This window comes from Paroedura picta, chromosome 9 (assembly GCF_049243985.1).
Source record: "Paroedura picta isolate Pp20150507F chromosome 9, Ppicta_v3.0, whole genome shotgun sequence".
In the NCBI taxonomy this organism is placed as follows: Eukaryota; Metazoa; Chordata; class Lepidosauria; order Squamata; family Gekkonidae; genus Paroedura; species Paroedura picta.
The window spans coordinates 73,450,211-73,469,993 of NC_135377.1; the positions used below are offsets into that span (position 1 = coordinate 73,450,211).

At 48.4% G+C, this 19,783-nt stretch overlaps 1 protein-coding gene across 3 annotated transcripts in view; it reads left to right on the top strand.

Moving 5' to 3' along the window:
• The window catches only part of MYO10 (myosin X), a 252,095-nt gene that overhangs the window by 128,265 nt on the left and 104,047 nt on the right, over positions 1–19,783 (top strand). For all 3 annotated transcript variants that reach the window (XM_077353346.1, XM_077353347.1, XM_077353348.1), the window contains one exon: positions 17,767–17,954. In XM_077353346.1, coding sequence (XP_077209461.1) covers positions 17,767–17,954 — 188 coding nt within the window. The remainder of the gene's footprint in view (positions 1–17,766; positions 17,955–19,783) is intronic.

Here is a 19,783-nt window from a genome sequence, read left to right on the forward strand (position 1 = left end):
TAGATAGATAGATAGATAGATAGATAGATAGATAGATAGATAGATAGATAGATAGATAGATAGATAGATAGATAGATAGATAGATAGATAGATAGATAGATAGATAGATAGATAGATAGATAGATAGATAGATAGATAGATAGATAGATAGATAGATAGATAGATAGATAGATAGATAGATAGATAGATAGATAGATAGATAGATAGATAGATAGATAGATAGATAGATAGATAGATAGATAGATAGATAGATAGATAGATAGATAGATAGATAGATAGATAGATAGATAGATAGATAGATAGATAGATAGATAGATAGATAGATAGATAGATAGATAGATAGATAGATAGATAGATAGATAGATAGATAGATAGATAGATAGATAGATAGATAGATAGATAGATAGATAGATAGATAGATAGATAGATAGATAGATAGATAGATAGATAGATAGATAGATAGATAGATAGATAGATAGATAGATAGATAGATAGATAGATAGATAGATAGATAGATAGATAGATAGATAGATAGATAGATAGATAGATAGATAGATAGATAGATAGATAGATAGATAGATAGATAGATAGATAGATAGATAGATAGATAGATAGATAGATAGATAGATAGATAGATAGATAGATAGATAGATAGATAGATAGATAGATAGATAGATAGATAGATAGATAGATAGATAGATAGATAGATAGATAGATAGATAGATAGATAGATAGATAGATAGATAGATAGATAGATAGATAGATAGATCTAGTCCAACCCCCTGCTCAACGCAGGATCAGCCCTAAGCATCCTAAAGCATCCAAGAAAAGTGTGTATCCAACCTTTGCTTGAAGACTGCCAGTGAGGGGGAGCTCACCACCTCCTTAGGCAGCCTATTCCACTGCTGAACGACTCTGTGAAAATTTTTTTCCTGATATCTAGCCTATATCATTGTACTTGTTGTTTAAATTCATTACTGCGCGTCCTCTCCTCTGCAGCCAATGGGAACAGCATCCTGCCCTCCTCCAAATGACAACCTTTCCCTCTTGAAGTACTCTTTTCATCCAGATAGGCTTCTTAGAGCTCCAGCGGTGTTTTCGTCTTTCTGGGATAGTCATTGATTGAGCATGCAATAGCTCTTGTTTGAGTAGGGCCCACCCTTCACATGCTCCCTTCCCTTCCAGCATTCTCGTCCATGGTATGGGACAATGGATTACACTTCCGTAAGCATTTCTGTTTTAGGGACCGTACCTGTACAGAACCAAGAGCCTCTTGTGGCGCAGAGTGGTAAGGAAGCCGCCTGAAAGCTTTGCTCATGAGGTTGGGAGTTCGATCCCAGCAGCCGGCTCAAGGTTGACTCAGCCTTCCATCCTTCCGAGGTCGGTAAAATGAGTACCCAGTTTGCTGCTGGGGGGTAAACGGTCATGACTGGGGAAGGCACTGGCAAACCACCCTGTATTGAGTCTGCCATGAAAACGCTAGAGGGCGTCACCCCAAGGGTCAGACATGACTCGGTGTTTGCACAGGGGATACCTTTACCTTTACCTTTACCTGTACATGTTCCATATCAAAAGTATTGCTTGTCCTAAAGTAATGCTACAGGTTTCTAAACAAGAACATCAAGAGTCACAATGTGAAATTCTGTTCAAAGATTCTAAATTACTTAGCTGAGAGATCATATCGGGGTGGGAGGAAAATTCATTGACACGCATTTGGGTTCATGTAATACGTTTGCCAGAGCCTCTTGTGGTGCAGGGTGGTAAGGCAGCAGAAATGCTGTCTGAAGCTGTCTGCCCATGAGGCTGGGAGTTCGATCCCAGCAGCCGGCTCAGGTTCGACTCAGCCTTCCATCCTTCCGAGGTCGGTAAAATGAGTACCCAGCTTACTTGCTGGGGGGTAAATGGTAATGACTGGGGAAGGCACTGGCAAACCACCCCGTATTGAGTCTGCCAAGAAAACGCTAGAGGGCGTCACCCCAAGGGTCAGACATGACCCGGTGCTTGCACAGGGGATACCTTTACCTTTACCTTTAATACGTATGCCAGACCTCTCTTACTTGTGTCATATAACTCTGGGAATTAGCACAATAAAATCAGGTGTTACTGGACTCTGATTTTATTGTGCTACTTCAGACCAACAGGGCTGCCCATTTGAATCTACCTCTGGGAATTGTTATTCCTGTATAGAAGGCTTGATGATTATCTACTGAGAGATGTACAGAGGGCATGAGTATTCATACAGAGATGTACTCCTGAGTTCAATTTGAAGTCACATTATGAAAAAAAATCTGTATCATGGACTGGCAGCCAAAGATGCTTTTATTTCAAATTGCTATGTGAACTTCAAGTCTGGATAAAGTATTTCCTCTTTGCCCACTCTTTCTTCTGGTTTTCTTTCCAGCTCCCCCCCCCCCTCCAATCTTGCTTTTCTTCCTGTCCCTTATATTTTCCTGAAGGTGGCAGTAATATCCCAAACCAGGAGGGGAGGAGGGCTCCATTTGGTCCCCGAACTTAAAGCCCCAATCTGCCACGGCTGCTAGCATTTCCCCAGGGCAGCATTTAGAGTGTGCTCTGAAACAGCCATAGTCAAAGCTCTGAGGGGAGTTTATGTATGATATTTGTTAGTTTGAGGTGAAGGATGAAATCTTAATCTTTTAAAATGTTAACCGGATGAATCTGTGGAGTCTTTGAAAGTAGACTGTACCCAGAATGGTCATTTAGGACGCAATCTGAAGCCATAATCCATATTTGAAGATGCAGCTGATGATTATAGGGAAGGCTTCCTCCAGAGAGCAAAGCAGGCAGCAGGCCCAGAGTACAAGGACACTGTCATTGGTGCTCACATGGGAATCCAACAGTCCCAATTAGATGTGCCCGTGGTCTGGGGGCTGTCATTTGAGGGGGCCGTTGTGTCCAAAGCACTGTTTAGACCATCCGTTCCTAGCCGAGCTGGGCTGACGTGGAGAGCATGGCAAGAAAGCCCTTAAAGCCACGTAAGTGGGCATCTGGTGTCCCTAAAGGGAAGGGCCCTTGAGAAGGGCAGTGCTGGAGTTGGTTCTGCTGGGAGCAGCTGCCCTCCCATCCCCGTCGGTCAGCTGTTTCTGGCAAAGAAAGGAGTTGAAAGAAGGCCAGCATGGAATGAAAGGGAGCTGCTGAAAAAATGGTGAGTGAGAGCTAAAAATAAAATCAATACGGAAACAGCTGCTCTTCGGCCAAAAGAGAGGCATGGGTAGCCAATGGGAGGAGGATCTCCCAGATTTCCTCTTTTAGTATTGCATTCTGCCTTGCCCTGGCAATGCCGTAAACCATTGGCCACCTAGGAATCTGTTGCTACTATGAAGGCGTTTCCTTTTTTGCCAGTGTGGCACATTATAGAATCATAGAATCATAGAATCATAGAGTTGGAAGGGGCCATACAGGCCATCTAGTCCAACCCCCTGTTCAACGCAGGATCAGCCCTAAGCATCCTAAAGCATCCAAGAAAAGTGTGTATCCAACCTTTGCTTGAAGACTGCCAGTGAGGGGGAGCTCACCACCTCCTTAGGCAGCCTATTCCACTGCTGAACTACTCTGACGCTGAAAATTTTTTTCCTAGCCTATATCGTTGTACTTGAAGTTTAAACCCATTACTGCGTGTCCTCTCCTCTACAGCCAGCAGAAACAGCATCCTGCCCTCCTCCAAGTGACAACCTTTCAAATACTTAAAGAAGGCTATCATGTCCCCTCTCAACCTCCTTTTCTCCAGGCTGAACATTCCCAAGTCCCTCAACCTATCTTCATAGGGCTTGGTCCCTTGGCCCCAGATCATCTTCGTCGCTCTCCTCTGTACCCTTTCAATTTTATCTACGTCCTTCTTGAAGTGAGGCCTCCAGACCTGCGCACAGTACTCCAGGTGTGGTCTGACCAGTGCCGTATACAATGGGACTATGACATCTTGTGATTTTGATGTGATGCCCCTGTTGATACAGCCCAAAATGGCATTTGCCTTTTTTACCGCTGCATCACACTGCCTGCTCATGTTTAGTTTACAATCCACAAGTACCCCAAGGTCTCGTTCACACACAGTGCTACCTAGAAGCGTATCCCCCATCCAGTAGGCATGCTTTTCATTTTTTCTGACCCAGATGCAGAACTTTACAATTATCTTTATTAAATTGCATCTTGTTCTCATTTGCCCATTTTTCCATTGTGTTGAGATCTCGTTAAACTCTGTCTCTATCTTCCGGAGTATTTGCCAGTCCTCCCAATTTGGTGTCATCTGCAAACTTGATGAATAGTCCCTCCACCCCCTCATCTAGATCATTAATAAATATGTTAAAAAGTACCGGGCCGAGCACCGAGCCCTGAGGTACCCCGCTACTCACCTCTCTCCAGTCTGATGAAACACCATTGACAACAACACTTTGAGTGCGGTTCTCTAACCAATTCCCTATCCACTTAACTATCTGAAAATCCAGATTACAGTCCTTCGACTTATCCATCAGAACATCATGGGGAACCTTGTCAAAAGCTTTACTAAAATCCAAGTAAATGACATCAACCGAATTTCCCCGATCCAGCAAACCTGTTACTTGGTCAAAAAAGGAAACCAGGTTGGTCTGGCAGGACTTGTTGGAGACAAATCCATGCTGACTTCCTTGGATCACCAAATTGTCCTCCAGATGTTTGCAGATCGCTCCCTTTAATATCTGCTCCATTATCTTTCCCACAACAGAGGTCAGACTCACTGGTCTGTAGTTTCCTGGGTCATCCTTCCTCCCTTTTTTGAAGATCGGAATAACGTTTGCTCTTTTCCAGTCCTCCGGGACATCTCCAGTCCTTAAAGAGGTTTCATCTGGACCAGGGGATTTGAACTCATCCAGTGCAGCTAAATGCTTCTCGACAACGCCTCTATCCATATTAACCTACCACCCAGACACTATCCTTTGGCTACAGCCATCTCTAGATCTGCCTAAACTCTTTGACCTGTGGGAAAAAACAGATGTAAAATAGGCACTAAGCCTTTCTGCTTTCCCTGCATCTTTCGTTAGAGTTTGTCCATCCGCACCCAACAGTGGGCCTATTGACTCCTTTACTTTACGTTTGCTCCTCACATAACTGAAAAATCTTTTCTTGTTACAATGGGCTTCCCTGGCCAATCTTAGCTCACTCTCAGCTTTGGCCTTTCTGATGATTGATCTACAGTGCCTAGTAACCTGTAGGTACTCTTCTTTAGAGCTCTGTCCTTCCCTCCATTTCCTGAATATTTTCCTTTTCTTTCTTAGTTCCTCTTGAAGTTCTCTGTTCATCCAAATAGGCTTCTTAGAGCTCCTGCAGTGTTTTCGTCTTTCTGGGATAGTCATTGATTGAGCATGCAATAGCTCTTGTTTGAGTAGCGCCCACCCTTCACATGCTCCCTTCCCTTCCAGCATTCTCGTCCATGGTATGACACTCATCATGTCTCTGAGTTTATTAAAGTTTGCCCTACGAAAATCCAACATCCGTGTCTGGCTACAAGCTTCCTTGGCTCCCCATCTCAAAAGGAATTCTATGAGGACATGGTCACTTCCCCCTAGGGTCCCCACCTCCTTCACCTCATCCACCAACTCTTGCCTGTTGGTCAGTATTAAGTCCAGTATGGCTGAACCTCTTGTGGGTTCATCTACCATTTGATAAATGAAATTGTCAGCCAGGCAGGTCAGAAAGTTGCATGACTGAGGACGCTTCGCAGAGTTTGTTTCCCAGCACACATCTGGGAAATTGAAGTCACCCATGATGACAAGGTCCTGCCGCTTGGATATTTTCTCTAGCTGCTCACAAAGTGCAGCATCCACATCCTCTCGGTCAGGCGGTCGGTAGCAGACATCAACCACCACACTGTTTGTTTTCCCTTCGCTTATTTTCACCCAGATTCTTTCCACTGTAGATATGCTCTCCTTCACTAGAATTTCCTGACAGGTAAGCCCTTTCCTCACATACAGTGCCACTCCTCCACCTCTTCGATCTATTCGTTTTTTCTGAACAGTTCATATCCATCCACCATTACATTCCAGTCATGAGAATCATTCCACCAAGTTTCTGTGATGCCTACTAGATCATACCTTTCCATCAGCATGAGAAGTTCCAGCTCTTCCTTTTTTATTGCCCATGCTTCGGGCATTAGTATAAAGACATCTGAATCCTTTTACTTTTGGTTCCCTATGAGCTGGCCTTGCCGGTTGGGCTGCCCGCAATCGTTCTCCTTCCTTACACTCCCTATGTTGATCATCTCCTTCCCCTTGTGGCTTCAGTTTAAAGCTCTCCTGATGAATCTCCCCAGGTTCCTGCCAAACACTTTCTTCCCCAGCTTCAATAAGTGCAGTCCATCAGGTGCTAGTAGGCCTTCCTCAAGAAAGCCTATCCCATGGTCCCAGAAACCAAATCTCTCCTGCCGGCACCAACTACGCAGCCAGTGATTCACCTCCATTATCTTCCTCTCCCGACACATTCCTCTTCCCTTGACAGGCAAGACTGAAGAGAATACCACTTGTGCCCCCATTTGCTTGAGCTTCCACCCCAGATCTTGATAGTCTGTTTTAATAGGAGCGATGGTATTCAGGGACATGTCATTTGTTCCCACATAGACCATCACAAATGGGTAGCGATCCGTAGATTTGAGGAGTATGGGCAGCCTTTCAAGCAACACACCTCTCGGGTTAGGGGGTCGGGCCCAGCCACATGGCGATCCATTCCTCTTAGCAGGGAGTCTCCAATTACCAGTACTCTCCTTTTTTTTTTCTTCTCAACTCCATTTCCTTCTGTCCCCGTGGCCTCTTCCCTTTGTCTTAGAGATTGTTTTGGAACCTCTTCCCTCGTTGACCCTTGCACCTCCTCTGCAAGGGCCTGAAATCTATTCTGGAGCTCCAAAGGCCCCGAGAACTGTCTCGCCCTTCGCCGTACAGTTTTTTCCGAACTGCCTGCAGAGGCTCCCTATTGTGGTCAATCTCCTTGTCCTCTTCAGGACTGGTTGTATTCTCTTTATTCCAAGTTGCAGAGCTCTGGACTATGAACTCCTCCCCTTTCTTACTTTGGGTCAGAGTAATAATTCTGTTTTCTAATCCCCTAATCTTTTCCTCCAAAAGTCTTACCAGCTTACACTTGGGGCAGCTGTAGTCCATCTTGTCTTCTGGGAGGAAGGCAATCATGTCACACTCACTGCAGATGATGGGATGAGTGTCCTGGAGGTCCATTGTAATGTCTAGGCAGTGGAAGTACTAGGGAAATATAATCTACTGATATAATCTACTGATTCTAATTGCTCGGCCAAGAGCCCCAGGCCAAGAGCCACAGGCCAAGAGCCCTTTGTCTCTCTCGCTCTTCGGCTCGCGCCTCTGGTGAGGAGCAGCCCTTTTTAAGCCTCCCAACAATTACCCAGCAATCACCTCACCCAGGCAGAACAATAGCCTCAACTGGTCAGCAGCAACTCTCCCCAGTAGCTCTCTCCACGTGCTCTCAGTTGTCTGAGCTCTGCCTCTGGTGAGGAGCAGCCCTTTTTAATCCTCCCAGCAATCACCTCGCCCAGGCAGCACAATAGCCTCACCTGGTCAGCAGCAACTCTCCCCAGTAGCTCTCTCCACGTGCTCTCAGTTGTCTGAGCTCTGCCTCTGGTGAGGAGTAGCCCTTTTTAAGCGTCCCAACAATTACCCAGCAATCACCTCACCCAGGCAGCACAATAGCCTCACCTGGTCAGCAGCAACTCTCCCCAGTAGCTCTCTCCACGTGCTCTCAGTTGTCTGAGCTCTGCCTCTGGTGAGGAGCAGCCCTTTTTAATCCTCCCAACAATTACCCAGCAATCACCTCACCCAGGCAGCACAATAGCCTCACCTGGTCAGCAGCAACTGTCCCCAGTAGCTCTCTCCACGTGCTCTCAGTTGTCTGAGCTCATATATTCCAGCTGCTTAGGGGTCCCTGTATGAATTTCTGCTGCAGGCGGTGTTCCTCTGGGCAGTTGGAGGGCTCTCCAGAGGCCATTTATCAGGAGCCCTTTTCTTTTGAATTTCATCTTTACTCTACAGAAACCCGGGGACGGGGGACCAGAAGGAGGGGATGTCGTGAGGCTTGCAGCCAGACGCAGGCTGTGTCGAAGACAAGGCAGGGGCTGGCGGGGACTGCCAAAGGGTGAGCGGGAAGACAAGGCGTGAGAACGGGAAGTAGCACCTATGGAGAAACTGGGACAACTGGGGACAAAATGGGGGGAGGGGAGTATGGATTGGATGGAGGGTCCCAAGAGGGTCTTGAAATGCAGCAAAACTTTGCCACCATGTGAGAAATAGAATTATCTTTATCTGCAAGCAAGTTGTTAATTCGATGGTCATCTGTAAGTCCAGAGAGCCTACATAAGGAGGGCACAATTAAATGGCTTCTGGCATCCCTATAAAAGTCACAGTACAACTCAGTGTGGGTAATGGACTCAACGGCCCCTGAATTGCACGGGCATAGAGGCCCCCTCGGCAGTCTGCCACTTAGCTGTGCAGGCGATGATGACGTTTTGCAATTTCCTCCGCCAAGTCTAGATAAGATTTCTCACCTTCAGTAGACTTTGGCATTGCTGAAATCTGTGTGCTATTCATGTCAATAGGAAAATTTGCCATTTTGTCAATTCTGTGGTCTCGGGTTGGGGTAGACTTGAGGTATAGGCAGCAAATCTGCAGCATTACTATGTTGGGGGCGGGGGAGACAAGACCAGGGAATCACAGTGGAAGTTGTTTCCCCCGGGAGTTATTTGGACCTTGGAGGTTCTTTCGAGGGAAGGCTCTCACACCCCTGCTCTTCCATTGATTTGAAGGCCACCAAATCGATTTGACTGAACTGAAATTGTCTGAAGCCGAATCGCCATACTGAATCACTGGTTCAGCGGATTCACATTCAGCCAAATTGGAAAAGCGCTGAATAAAAATCCCTAATATTTACAGTGATTGGTACTTGTATAACACCATGCCACATTCAGGACATCAGATTCAAATGGGTCGCTGTGTTGATCTAAAGTAGCACAATAAAATCAGAGTCCAGGAGCACCTTTAAGACCTACAAAGATTTATTCAAGGCATGAGCTTTTGAGTGCAAGCACCCTTCGTCAGACTGACCATCATAACAGGAGGAATATATAAGCAAAAGTTAATCCTGTTCCATTAGTAAACTGTGTCACGGCATCCAAACACATGATAACTCCCTGCCAAGGCAGCCAGCCAGTCAGACCCCTCGAAACCATTTGTAGTTCACAAAGCCAGTGATCCACAGCTCACACCCTACTATTTACAGTTGCCCCATTTGTCTCCAGACCAGTGTGAAACTTGCTTACAAGTAGAAGCTAAGCTGGCAGCTGTTTTGTCCTGGGACCAGAACACAGCCACATGGTAACTCCCTGCCAAACCAGCCAATCATAGAATCATAGAGTTGGAAGGGACCTCCTGAGTCATCTAGTCCAACCCCCTGCGCTATGCAGGACACTCACATCCAAATCGCTCATCTACTATAACCTGCCACCCCCTTGAACCTTCACAGAATCAGCCTCTCCGTCAGATGGCTCTCCAGCCTCTGTTTAAAAATTTCCGAAGATGGAGAACCCAGCACCTCCCGAGGAAGCCTGTTCCACTGAGATACTAACTGTCAGGAACTTCAATCAAACCCCTGGAACCCATTTGTAGTTCACAAAGACATATATCAGAAATGAAACTGTCAAAGCCAGTGTTCCACAGCTCACACCCTACTATTTACTGCCGGCCCCATCTGTCTCCAGACCAGTGTGAAACTTTCTTACAGGTAGAAGCTAAGCTGGCAGCAGTCTTGTCCTGGGACCAGAAAGTAGAATTCAAAATTACATTATGTATTACTAACAGTCACATACTCCCAATTAAAATAAATTGTGAGGAATGTGGATACACACGTTTCATAAAGTTAGCATGCGTAGTGAGATAAAAAGCCTTTGTCCTTGTTGAGTCCACGGTATGTCAAAGTATTGAGTGTTGTAATAACTTGCATTTCGGCAATCTCTCTTTCTAGCCTGTTCTTGAAGTTCCTTTGCAATAAAACAGAGTCCAATTTGCTCTTGCAAACTCTAATGGAATCATGGCAGGAAATGAAACTTGCAATATGTGTTGTTAAATACTTGAGGTTATTTATTTGTTTATTTATAAATGTGTCATATAGCATGTGTGTAGTATAGCCAAGCAGTTCTAGGATTATTTGGTAGCCAGGAATGTTCGAAGGTGGTCAGCCATTGCCGGCCTCCATGTCATGACCCCCCTCATGTTCCTTAGGGGTCCTAGCCAAGGCTGACCCCAGAATCATAGAATCATAGAGTCGAAAGTGACCTCATGGGTCATCTAGTCCAACCCCCTGCACTATGCAGGACACTCACAACCCTATCACTCATCTAATGTAACCTGCCACCCCCTTGAGCCTTCACAGAATCAGCCTCTCCATGAGATGGCTATCTAGCCTCTGCGGGACTTTGAAGTTTCTTCCTCCCTTGTTTCTTTTCCTGTTCTGTTTTGTTTTTGTTTTTTAAAGAAAAAGATTGTGGCCCCATTGTGTGGTGTTTGATCCCATGTAGAGGCTAGGGTTGCCCGATCTGGACTGAGAAAAACCTGGAAATGCTTCTCTTCCATTACGAGAAATCCGTAGATGGCAAAGATGTACATGAACTGAGCCTAAGACTCAAGCTAAACTGTGCAACTGTGTGTGTGTGTGGGGGGGGGGGGGGTTCATAGCCATTTCATTATGTATTTTGGAGGGTGTCCATCTGAAAGGTTTGGCCCCAAGCCAACGGATTCCTGTACTGGGCTTGTTTATGGGATGGCCTCTTTCGTTCCAGCCAGTAATTGTCCTAAAAGTCCGTGCTGAGTGCAGCTCCTTGAAAACCTCTAATCACCCCAGCATGTTAAACTGTTGCTTTTACGAGGGACATTTGCTCTCAAACCTTTAACCTTATAATTAGGAGAGACAACTGGATGGAGTCCCATCCCAATTCCCACGAGGCAAGGGAAGGGAAGGGGCTGGCCAGCCACGCCCGCCCGCCCAGCCGCCCCCAGGCCAGGCCAGGCCAGGCCAGGCCAGGCCAGGCCAGGCCAGGCCAGGCCACCATTCCGTAGGGCTCCCTTGCGCGTGGGAGGGGCGGCTGGCAGGGCTGCCTCGCAGTTGCCGCTTGTGCTGACACGGGCTCCGCTGGTGGCTTCCTCTGGGAACAAAGCAGCAAAGAAGGAGGAGAAGGAGAAGAAGAAGGAGAAGAAGAAGAAGGAGAAGAAGACGAAGAGGCCCCTTCTCATCCATGGGCAGGCGGAGAGGGAAGAGCGGGCAGGACCCTGTGTCACGTAATGCTGCAAGACCGTCCAGTGTGGAATCGGTAGCTAAAAATGGGGATTCCGTGTCCGAAGGGAGTATGCCCAGTTACTCCGTCCCTGAAAGCAAACCGGGTCCTGGCCTTTGGGTTTGGCTGCTGAGCCTCCCAGAGAGGTCTGTTTGGCGGCTGCTGGAGCCAGAGGCTAAGACTGTCCTGCCCGGAGCCAGTTGTGCGTTTTCCGCTTAACCTCCTGTGCAGGACTGCCGTGAGGATAAAGAGAAGTGGGCTGGCCATTGTGTGCCTGAAAGCTCCTTGGAGAAAGGACAGGGTTACAATATGCTAAATATTAGCTATCTTATATTCCATATCTCATCTGAAGAATTGGGCCTGCCCACGAAAGCTTATGCCCAGGGTAAAACTAGGCTGGTCCTAAAGGTGCTGCTGGACTCCAACGTTGTTCTGCTGCTTCTCACTAACACGGCTACCCACTTGAATCTGTCTTACGTGTGTGTGTGTGTGTGTGTGTGTGTGTACCACCACTACCACCACCACAGTATCACAAACCACTTTTGAAATTCTGCGAGGTTTGAGAAACAGTTTGCTATGGGCAGAGGAGCTGGAGAGGTAGAGATGCTCTTTACTCTTTATGGGCTCAAAGACTTTTTGGGTGCTTAGAACGGGTCACACATTTCCTGGAATTCAGGCCAGGAGGTTGGAGCTGGCTGAGGTTTGTGTTAATGGTGAGGCCTGGAATATGTATGCCAAAATCTGAAAGATGCTTCTGGCAGTTATTGGAGATAACTCACCCTTGGAGTCTTCCACTGTTTTCGGTCCCTGTGGCAGACACCCCTTTTTGAGCAGGTCTGTTGGTTTACAAGAGGAGGCCTGAAGACATCGCAAAGTGAGGATGTTCTAAGGTGAAGGGCAGGCCCTTCCAAACAGCTGCTGGCAGGAGAACTGCAAGTAACTCTTCTGTTTCAGAGTCAGCAAGCCATAAATTGGTTCAGTTAGTTTTGTGAGGCACTTAGTGCAAGCTTGTTTGCCCACACACACACACACACACACACACACACACACACACACACAGAGAGAGACTAGAATCCCAATTTGTGCGACGTCAACAAACTGATTGAGTGAGCTTTCGTGCACGGAGGTGCCCTCGTATGGACATTATGGTGACCTGTGTGTGGGTTGATATGAAGGAGAAAGGCGGCAGGAGAACTGAAGAGTGCTTGTGATCAGCCTGGCACAATGTGGTAGTTTTTCTGAAGGCTGGGACCTTAGGAAAAGGAGAGGGAGACGGTTTTTGCCCTCCCGAACAGATCAATAGACTGTGAAGACTTTAACCAGCTCAAGAAATTAACTGAAGCTTTTGGTTTCTGTTACATAAATAGTACATGTGGTCCTGGGGGTATTATGCACTGGAGAGAACCTTGCAAATACTCTGCAAAAAACTCCCCACGTTTTTCTGGTTTCTGCACGTGGCACCATTTTAGCCACCCCAGCCCCACTGTCGCATTTTCGATTCTGCATGTTACTCATGTTACTTATTAAAGGGGGTGGTGAAGATTGACAAGTGCATAATACCCTCTAGTCACTGAGGAAAGATCCTTTGGAAAGGAAATAAAATCTGGAGGTTGTCTGGTGGGACTCCCAAAGAAGAAAATGTTGAGAGTTTTTTGTTGTAGTTAATTTACTTGGTAACCTCTTTACACAGGTGTTCCTGGACACCAGCATTGATTTGGGGATATGCCTCGGGAGGACAGGGACCTTCGTGGGGGACAATGCCATAGTCTCCCCTCCAAAATATTCATTTTCTCCATGGGGAACTGATCTTTTTAGTATGGAGATGAGCTGTGTTTCTGGGGGATCCCCAGGTTCCACCTGGAAGCTGGATTCTCAAAGCCTTACCCCTTGAAAATGAACAGGCCCACAGAATAGGCACAGTATGGAAAGTGTCATCCCTCTCCAAATGGGTGTCTGGAGGCGCCCATGGAAGCTCCCACCGATGCTCCCACCGATCTGTCTCCTGCTTACAAAAGCAAAGGGAGATGATTCATGGCTGTTGTTAACTACGACTGTGTTACTTTTTGTTTCCATCTATTATTCTTTCATTTGGTTCATAATACCGGTCCTAAAGGGACCAGGCCCTATGAAGATTGGTTGAGGGACTTGGGAATGTTCAGCCTGGAGAAAAGGAGGTTGAGAGGGGACATGATAGCCCTCTTTAAGTATTTGAAAGGTTGGAGGAGGGCAGGATGCTGTTTCTGCTGGCTGCAGAGGAGAGGACACGCAGTAATGGGTTTAAACTTCAAGTACAACGATATAGGCTAGATGTCAGGAAAAAGTTTTTCACAGTCAGAGTAGTTCAGCAGTGGAATAGGCTGCCTAAGGAGGTGGTGAGCTCCCCCTCACTGGCAGTCTTCAAGCAAAGGCTGGATACACACTTTTCTTGGATGCTTTAGGATGCTTAGGGCTAATCCTGCGCTGAGCAGGGGGTTGGACTAGATGGCCTGTATGGCCCCTTCCAACTCTATGATTCTATGTTTTTAAAGAAGCAAAAGGGTATCCCAGTTACGGACAATTGTTTGATCACTATAAGCAGCCGCTGATAAGGGCCTTGTAGCTGTGCCTCTTCCTAGATGCCAAATCAAGTTAGGCTGCCTTCCCGTTAATTAATCTGGTGAGTCGAGTTTTATTTCATGCTCCCCCACATGCAACCAGCTGGGTGACCTTGGGCTCTCCAAAGCACTGATAAAGCTGTTCTGACCGAGCAGAAATATCAGGGCTCTCTCAGCCTCACCTACCCCACAGGGCAGTGGTCCCCAACCTTTTTATCACTGGGGACCAGTCAGCACGTGACAATTTTACTGAGGCCCGGGGAGGGGTAGTCTTTTGCTGAGGGACGCCACCACCACGTGAGCCCCTGCTCCGTTTGCTTTCCTGCCGGCACCCCTGACTTCCCGCCGCCCCCTGGGGGGCACTGCCAGTAGTAGCTGCACAGTGCCACGCCAAGGGGGAGCTCCAGCCATGGCAGCCACTGGAGAGCACCAAAGGTGAGCTGGCGGCAGAGTGGCAGGGTAGGAGGAGGACAAGGAGGAGATGAGGCCCGGTACCAACTAATCCACGGACCGGTCTCTGTCCCCAGACCACGGGTTGGGGACCACTGCCACAGGGCGTCTGTTGTGGGAAGAGGAAAAGGAAGGTGACTGTAAGTTCCTGTGAGACTCCTTCGGGTAGAGAAAGGCGGCATATAAGAGCCAACTCTTTGGTCCAGTAATATCAGGGCTCTCTCAGCCTCACCTCCCTCTGTTGTGGGGAGAGGAAAGGGAAGGCAAATGAGTCTCACTTAGAGACTCCTTTGGGTAGAGAAAAGCGGCAATTGGAATATTAGGACTGAGGGATGCAACTTATTTAAAAGGGACAGACAAAGAAAGAAGGGGTAGAAGTAGCAGTATATGCCAAGAATGTGTATACTTGTGAGGAAGTACATGTGTCTGAGCATAAGAGTTCAGCTGAGAGTCTTTGGGTAGGAAATAATCTTTAACTGCTTTAATCTTTAACTGCGGTTAAATAAAAGAGTAAGGCCATCTGGGGAGGAGTTAGAGCGGGCCCTGTCCAGGATAAAAACTCAGAGGGCCCAATCAGGAGCCGCAAAGCGGCTCCTGATTGGGCCCTCCAAGTGTCCATCCAGGGCCAAGCAGCCAATGGGGAGGCGCACAAAGTGCCTTCCTATTGGCCCCTCACCAGGACAGACCAAATTTCCATTCACCCAGCCCAGTCTGGCTGCCAGTCTGCTCCTGATCATCGCAGGGAGAGGAGGTCAGTAGGGCTGCCAAGGGGGGTGAGAACAGAGGCTTGGACAGGCTGTGCCAGCCCTTTTCGCCCCAAGGCTGTCCTAACTGTCATGTCCAACTGCAAATTGCCTCAGAACCCTGACAGAGCTGGCAGGAGGCTGCAGAGTGCGCTCCCCCCTCCCTCCCTTCAGGCCTGCTGCGAAGGAGCCTCTGACAGCCCCTGACTGAGGGGAGGGAGGCACTTTCCTTCAAAGAGCAACGCAGGGGAGCCTGAGGGCATTCCTTTGGAGGGGGGGGTTCTTTCCCCTTCTGCCAAACAGTTGCCTGACAGGGAGGCCACAGAAAAGCCCCTTCTCACTTAAAATACTGCTCTGGCCGGGGGTTAGACACAGCCAAGCCATGTGTCTTTCTTCTTTGTAACTCTCTGCAGGTTTGAGGCCACTGCACAGTGTTGTTCTGCAGAGGAACCTGGCTTTTTTGTCTCCTGTTTCATCTGCACAACAACCCTGTGCAGTAGGCCTCAACATTCAACCCCATGCCCTTACAGACTGGACAACTCCTCCCCTTCCTCTTCCACTGCCAAGCTCTAGCGCCCGTTGTATTCTTGGAGACAACGGGCTTTGCCCCTAGTAGTGGTATGATGGTGGGGGTCTGCTATAGACTGCCAGGCCAGGCATAGGACTTGGGTGAGATGCTCCGAGACCAGATGACAAAGTTCTCAAAGATTCGGGACGTGGTGGGCATGGGTGGCTTCAGTTACCCAGATATCTGTTGGAAAACCAACTCAGCTAAAAATGAAAAGTCCAATAATTCTTGACTTGTCTTGGTGACAACTTCATTTCCCAGAAAGTGGAGTGGGCAACGAGGGGGGTTGCAATTTTAGACTTGATTCCCACTAATTGGGAGGAACTGATTGATGGGACGAACTTGGCCCCCCCTCCTTTCCTCTCCTCTTGTCTGCACCTTTCGCTGTCTCTCTCTGCCTACTGAGGTCATCCAGGCTCCCTTCTCTCCTCTCCTGCGTCCAACCCTGAACTTCACTTCCTTCTCCTTTTTACCCCCCCCCATCCTAGCTTTCCTTCCCCCCCCCCTCGAGCCTTCAACCCCGCCCTTCATGCTGGTGTCTTCCCTGTGACTTCTGCCTGCCCTCGGGTTGGTATGCGGCCTGCGTTGCCTTGCATGGGCCCAGCCTAGCATAGGTATAGGCCACCAGTCCCTGGGATGCAGGCTGCTCCCTCAACTCTTGCCCTCCTGATCTTGGGGTCAGCGTTGCTCTTGCCCCGTGCTCCGTGGTCCTCCGCAGCATCTCTGTGGGGTTGCAATGAAGCTCTGGCGGGGCAGTCAGGATCCCTGGGGGTCTCGGTCCGGCCACTCCTGTTTCAGCATTTTGCCTCAGCCAGCCCACAGGTGGTTGAGATCCGAGTGTCTCATGGGATTAGTAACTGGTCGACTTCTCAGCATGGGTTTCGCAAGAACTAGTCGTTTCAGAGCAACCTTATCTGTTTTCTCAAGAAAGTGACTACCTCGCTGGATCAGGGGAATGCCGTGGACATAGTTCATCTGGATTTCAGTAAAGCTTTTGATAAGGGTCCATGTGATATTCTTATTCACCAGTTGGTAAAATGCGGTATGGATCCTAATTCTGTCAGGTGGATCAAAAACTGGTTGACAAATCGTACCCAGAGGGTTCTTGTTAATGGTTCAGCATCCTCTTGGAAAAGAGTGACAGGTGGAGTACCCCAAGGATCTGTCCTGGGGCCTCTGTTGTTCAACATATTTATATTTATGATTTGGATGAACGATTAAAATTTGCAGATGATACTAAACTGGGAGAGGTAGCAAACACAACTGAAGACAGCAACAGGATACAGCATGATCTTGAGAGGCTCGAGAAGTGGGCTAAACTGAATAAGATGAAGTTCCATAGGGACAAATGTAAAGTTCTACATTTCGGTAGGAAAAACCAAATTCACCAGTATAGGATGGGGGAGACTTGTCTTGGCAGTAGCAAAAGGATGTGCGAAAGGGATCTGGGAGTCTTAGTAGACCATACATTGAACGTGAGTCAGCCGTGGGACTTGGATGATAATTCAAGTCTGGAATGCCATAAACTACGAGTAGCATTTGTTAAAACAAAATCGAAGTTGGTTTTGAAAACATTAAAACTGATGTCCCTTGAAAAAGCTAAAGAGCTAAACGCGTTGGGGCCTGTTTACTATCAAAGAATAAAGAAGAATGGAAGTCTGAAGGCTCCGTAGAAGTCTGCTCCGTGTATTTGACCTGCCCTATGGGCATCCCGGGGCCTCAGAACTGGGGTCTGGTCCTTCACTGGGTCCTGCCCCGCCCATTTTATTTTTACTTCTGGGGTGTGGCAGGGAGGTGTGGCTAGTTGACACCACTTTTGGGTTAACTTGAAGCCTGCAAAATTTTCCAGAGGTTTCTCTACTGTTGAAGAAGGCTGATTTAAAGACAACCGTTAAGCCCCCACCCCCCTTGCAGGAAACAGAGATTTGGAGGTTTTAAATGCTAGCAGGTGCATTTCTTCCTCCCAAGCACTAAGTGTTTCTGTGCTGTGTGGCCTGTCTTCTCAGATACATGCTCACCAACCTGGTGCCTGTTCCTTTTATGTGTGTGCAAAAAGCCCTTAAAGCCGGTGTCTGTCTTTCCCCCCAGACTTACATTGGCTCCATCGTTGCCTCCGTCAACCCCTACAAGGTCATTCCAGGCTTGTACGACCGCACCGCAGTGGAGCTGTACAGTCACCACCACCTGGGAGAGATGGCGCCTCATCTGTTTGCCGTGGCCAACGAATGCTATCGCTGCCTGTGGAAGCGCCACGACAGCCAGTGCGTCCTCATCAGGTACCCAGAGAGAGTCTTAACAGCCCCTGTGGCTGAAGGGGAGGCAAGCCCTGCTGGCATCGGAAGGAGTGCTCTGAGTAAATCATGAGCTCAGGGGAAACGTCACTCTGCGTCAGGATCCCAGCCGCTCCTGCAATGAATGACGGAGCTCTCTCTGCCGAGGCCTCCGTTGTGGCCGTTGGATTCACCCTCGTCCCCTCTGGCCCGCTCTCTCCAGCCTCCTTTGGGTACCCGCTGGGGGGTTGCCTGCTGCTCAGAGGACTCCTTTGTCACCCTTGCTTCTTCAATAAGCACGTCCCGTCCGATCCTCACAAAGGGACAACAGTGGCGGCAGCTCCTTGAAGGTGCCTGGTTAGTTTGATCAGCGTAATTGAAGGTGCTTGTTTTGCCTCTATCACTTGGCATCCCTGTGTGTTCGTTTAACGAGGATCAGATCGTTTCCTTGGCTTTGATGTTACTTGGTATTCCCAGTGGAGCCACTGCGGTAACTTTATTTTATGGGGTTGACATGAATGTGGCGTCATGCTTTCTTTGGGCCACAGTGCCCCATGCAGGTGACCTTTGGTGTCCTTCTACTTCCAGCCCACGCAGGCCTGCAGGTACAACAGAGCAAGGCTGATGGGAATTAGCCACTGTTTTTAAAATGTTTTTTTAAACATATGTGCTTGATTTCACATGATGACTAAGAAGCTGCTGAAAGAAAAGCTGCTGAAGAAGACCTGCCGCTCAGAAGCCAGTCTTGCGCATGGCGGTCCCGTTTTGGGATGCAGTTCTGAGCAGGAATTCAGGAGCAGGAATTGAACTTCTCATGGAAGACAAAGCTTTCCCTGCGCTGGGACCATTTTAACGTGTTGCTAGATGGCCACGTGCGTGTGTCTGTTCCCCTGCGGAAAAGAACTCCCTGCAGATAGTGCAGCGGTTCAGGAAGGTGCTTGGCCTAGAACCTCCCTTTATTTGGCATCCTGACTTCCTGAGGGGAAGAGGATTGCCTAGAGCAGGGGTGGCCAAACTGTGGCTCTCCAGGTGTCCCTGGGGCGGGAACTGGAGTCCCGGGACATGCGGAGAGCCACAGGGCAGGCCCCAGGCAGGCTCTTGTGCCGAGAGCGGCCCTGGACGACTCCGCTTGCTGCACCTCTCCGGGAGGGTTGGGCTTGGGAAGGGTGGCTGTTCTGCTTTTGCTAAAACATTAAATTATCGTTTGCAGGCAAGGCGGGGAATCCTGTCCCCTGGGTGGAAATGGTAGTCTGAATCCAACCAGGAGAAAAGAGCCAGAATCCAGCCGCACCTTAAGGGCTAACAGAGTTTGTGCCAGAGAAGGAGCTTTCCTAAATTACAGTTTGGTTAGGCTTGAAGGTGTTACTGCACTCTGCCCCTTTTCTACTGCTGCAGACAGGCTGACATGGCCGCCCATCTTGAGCTGGATCCATGCAGTGTCATGCATCAAAATGCTGCTGGGGACAAATGTCTCAGTTCTGGAAATGACTGTAGTTGGTGTGATCACCTCTGAGGAGACCAATGCCGCTGCCTGGAGGCAGAACTTTCCTGCTCCACTCAGGGAGGGCAGGAGGACTCTGCAGTCACTGATTAACCTGCAGCAGCCCCTCAGTCCTGCTGGCCTGGCTTCTGTGCATGGGCCCTGCCCTCCACGGCCATCCCTTTAGGCCGCCTGGTGCGGTGAGGCGTGAGGCAAGCAGCGAGAAAGATGGTGGCTGGAATATTGCTACAGTCAAGCCAAGCATGTTCAGGGAAAGCCAGCGGTTCGAGGGAACAGGCAAAGCTCGAGAGCTGGATGGAGCCTGGCCAGGATCCCTCGGACCCTCAAGGACATT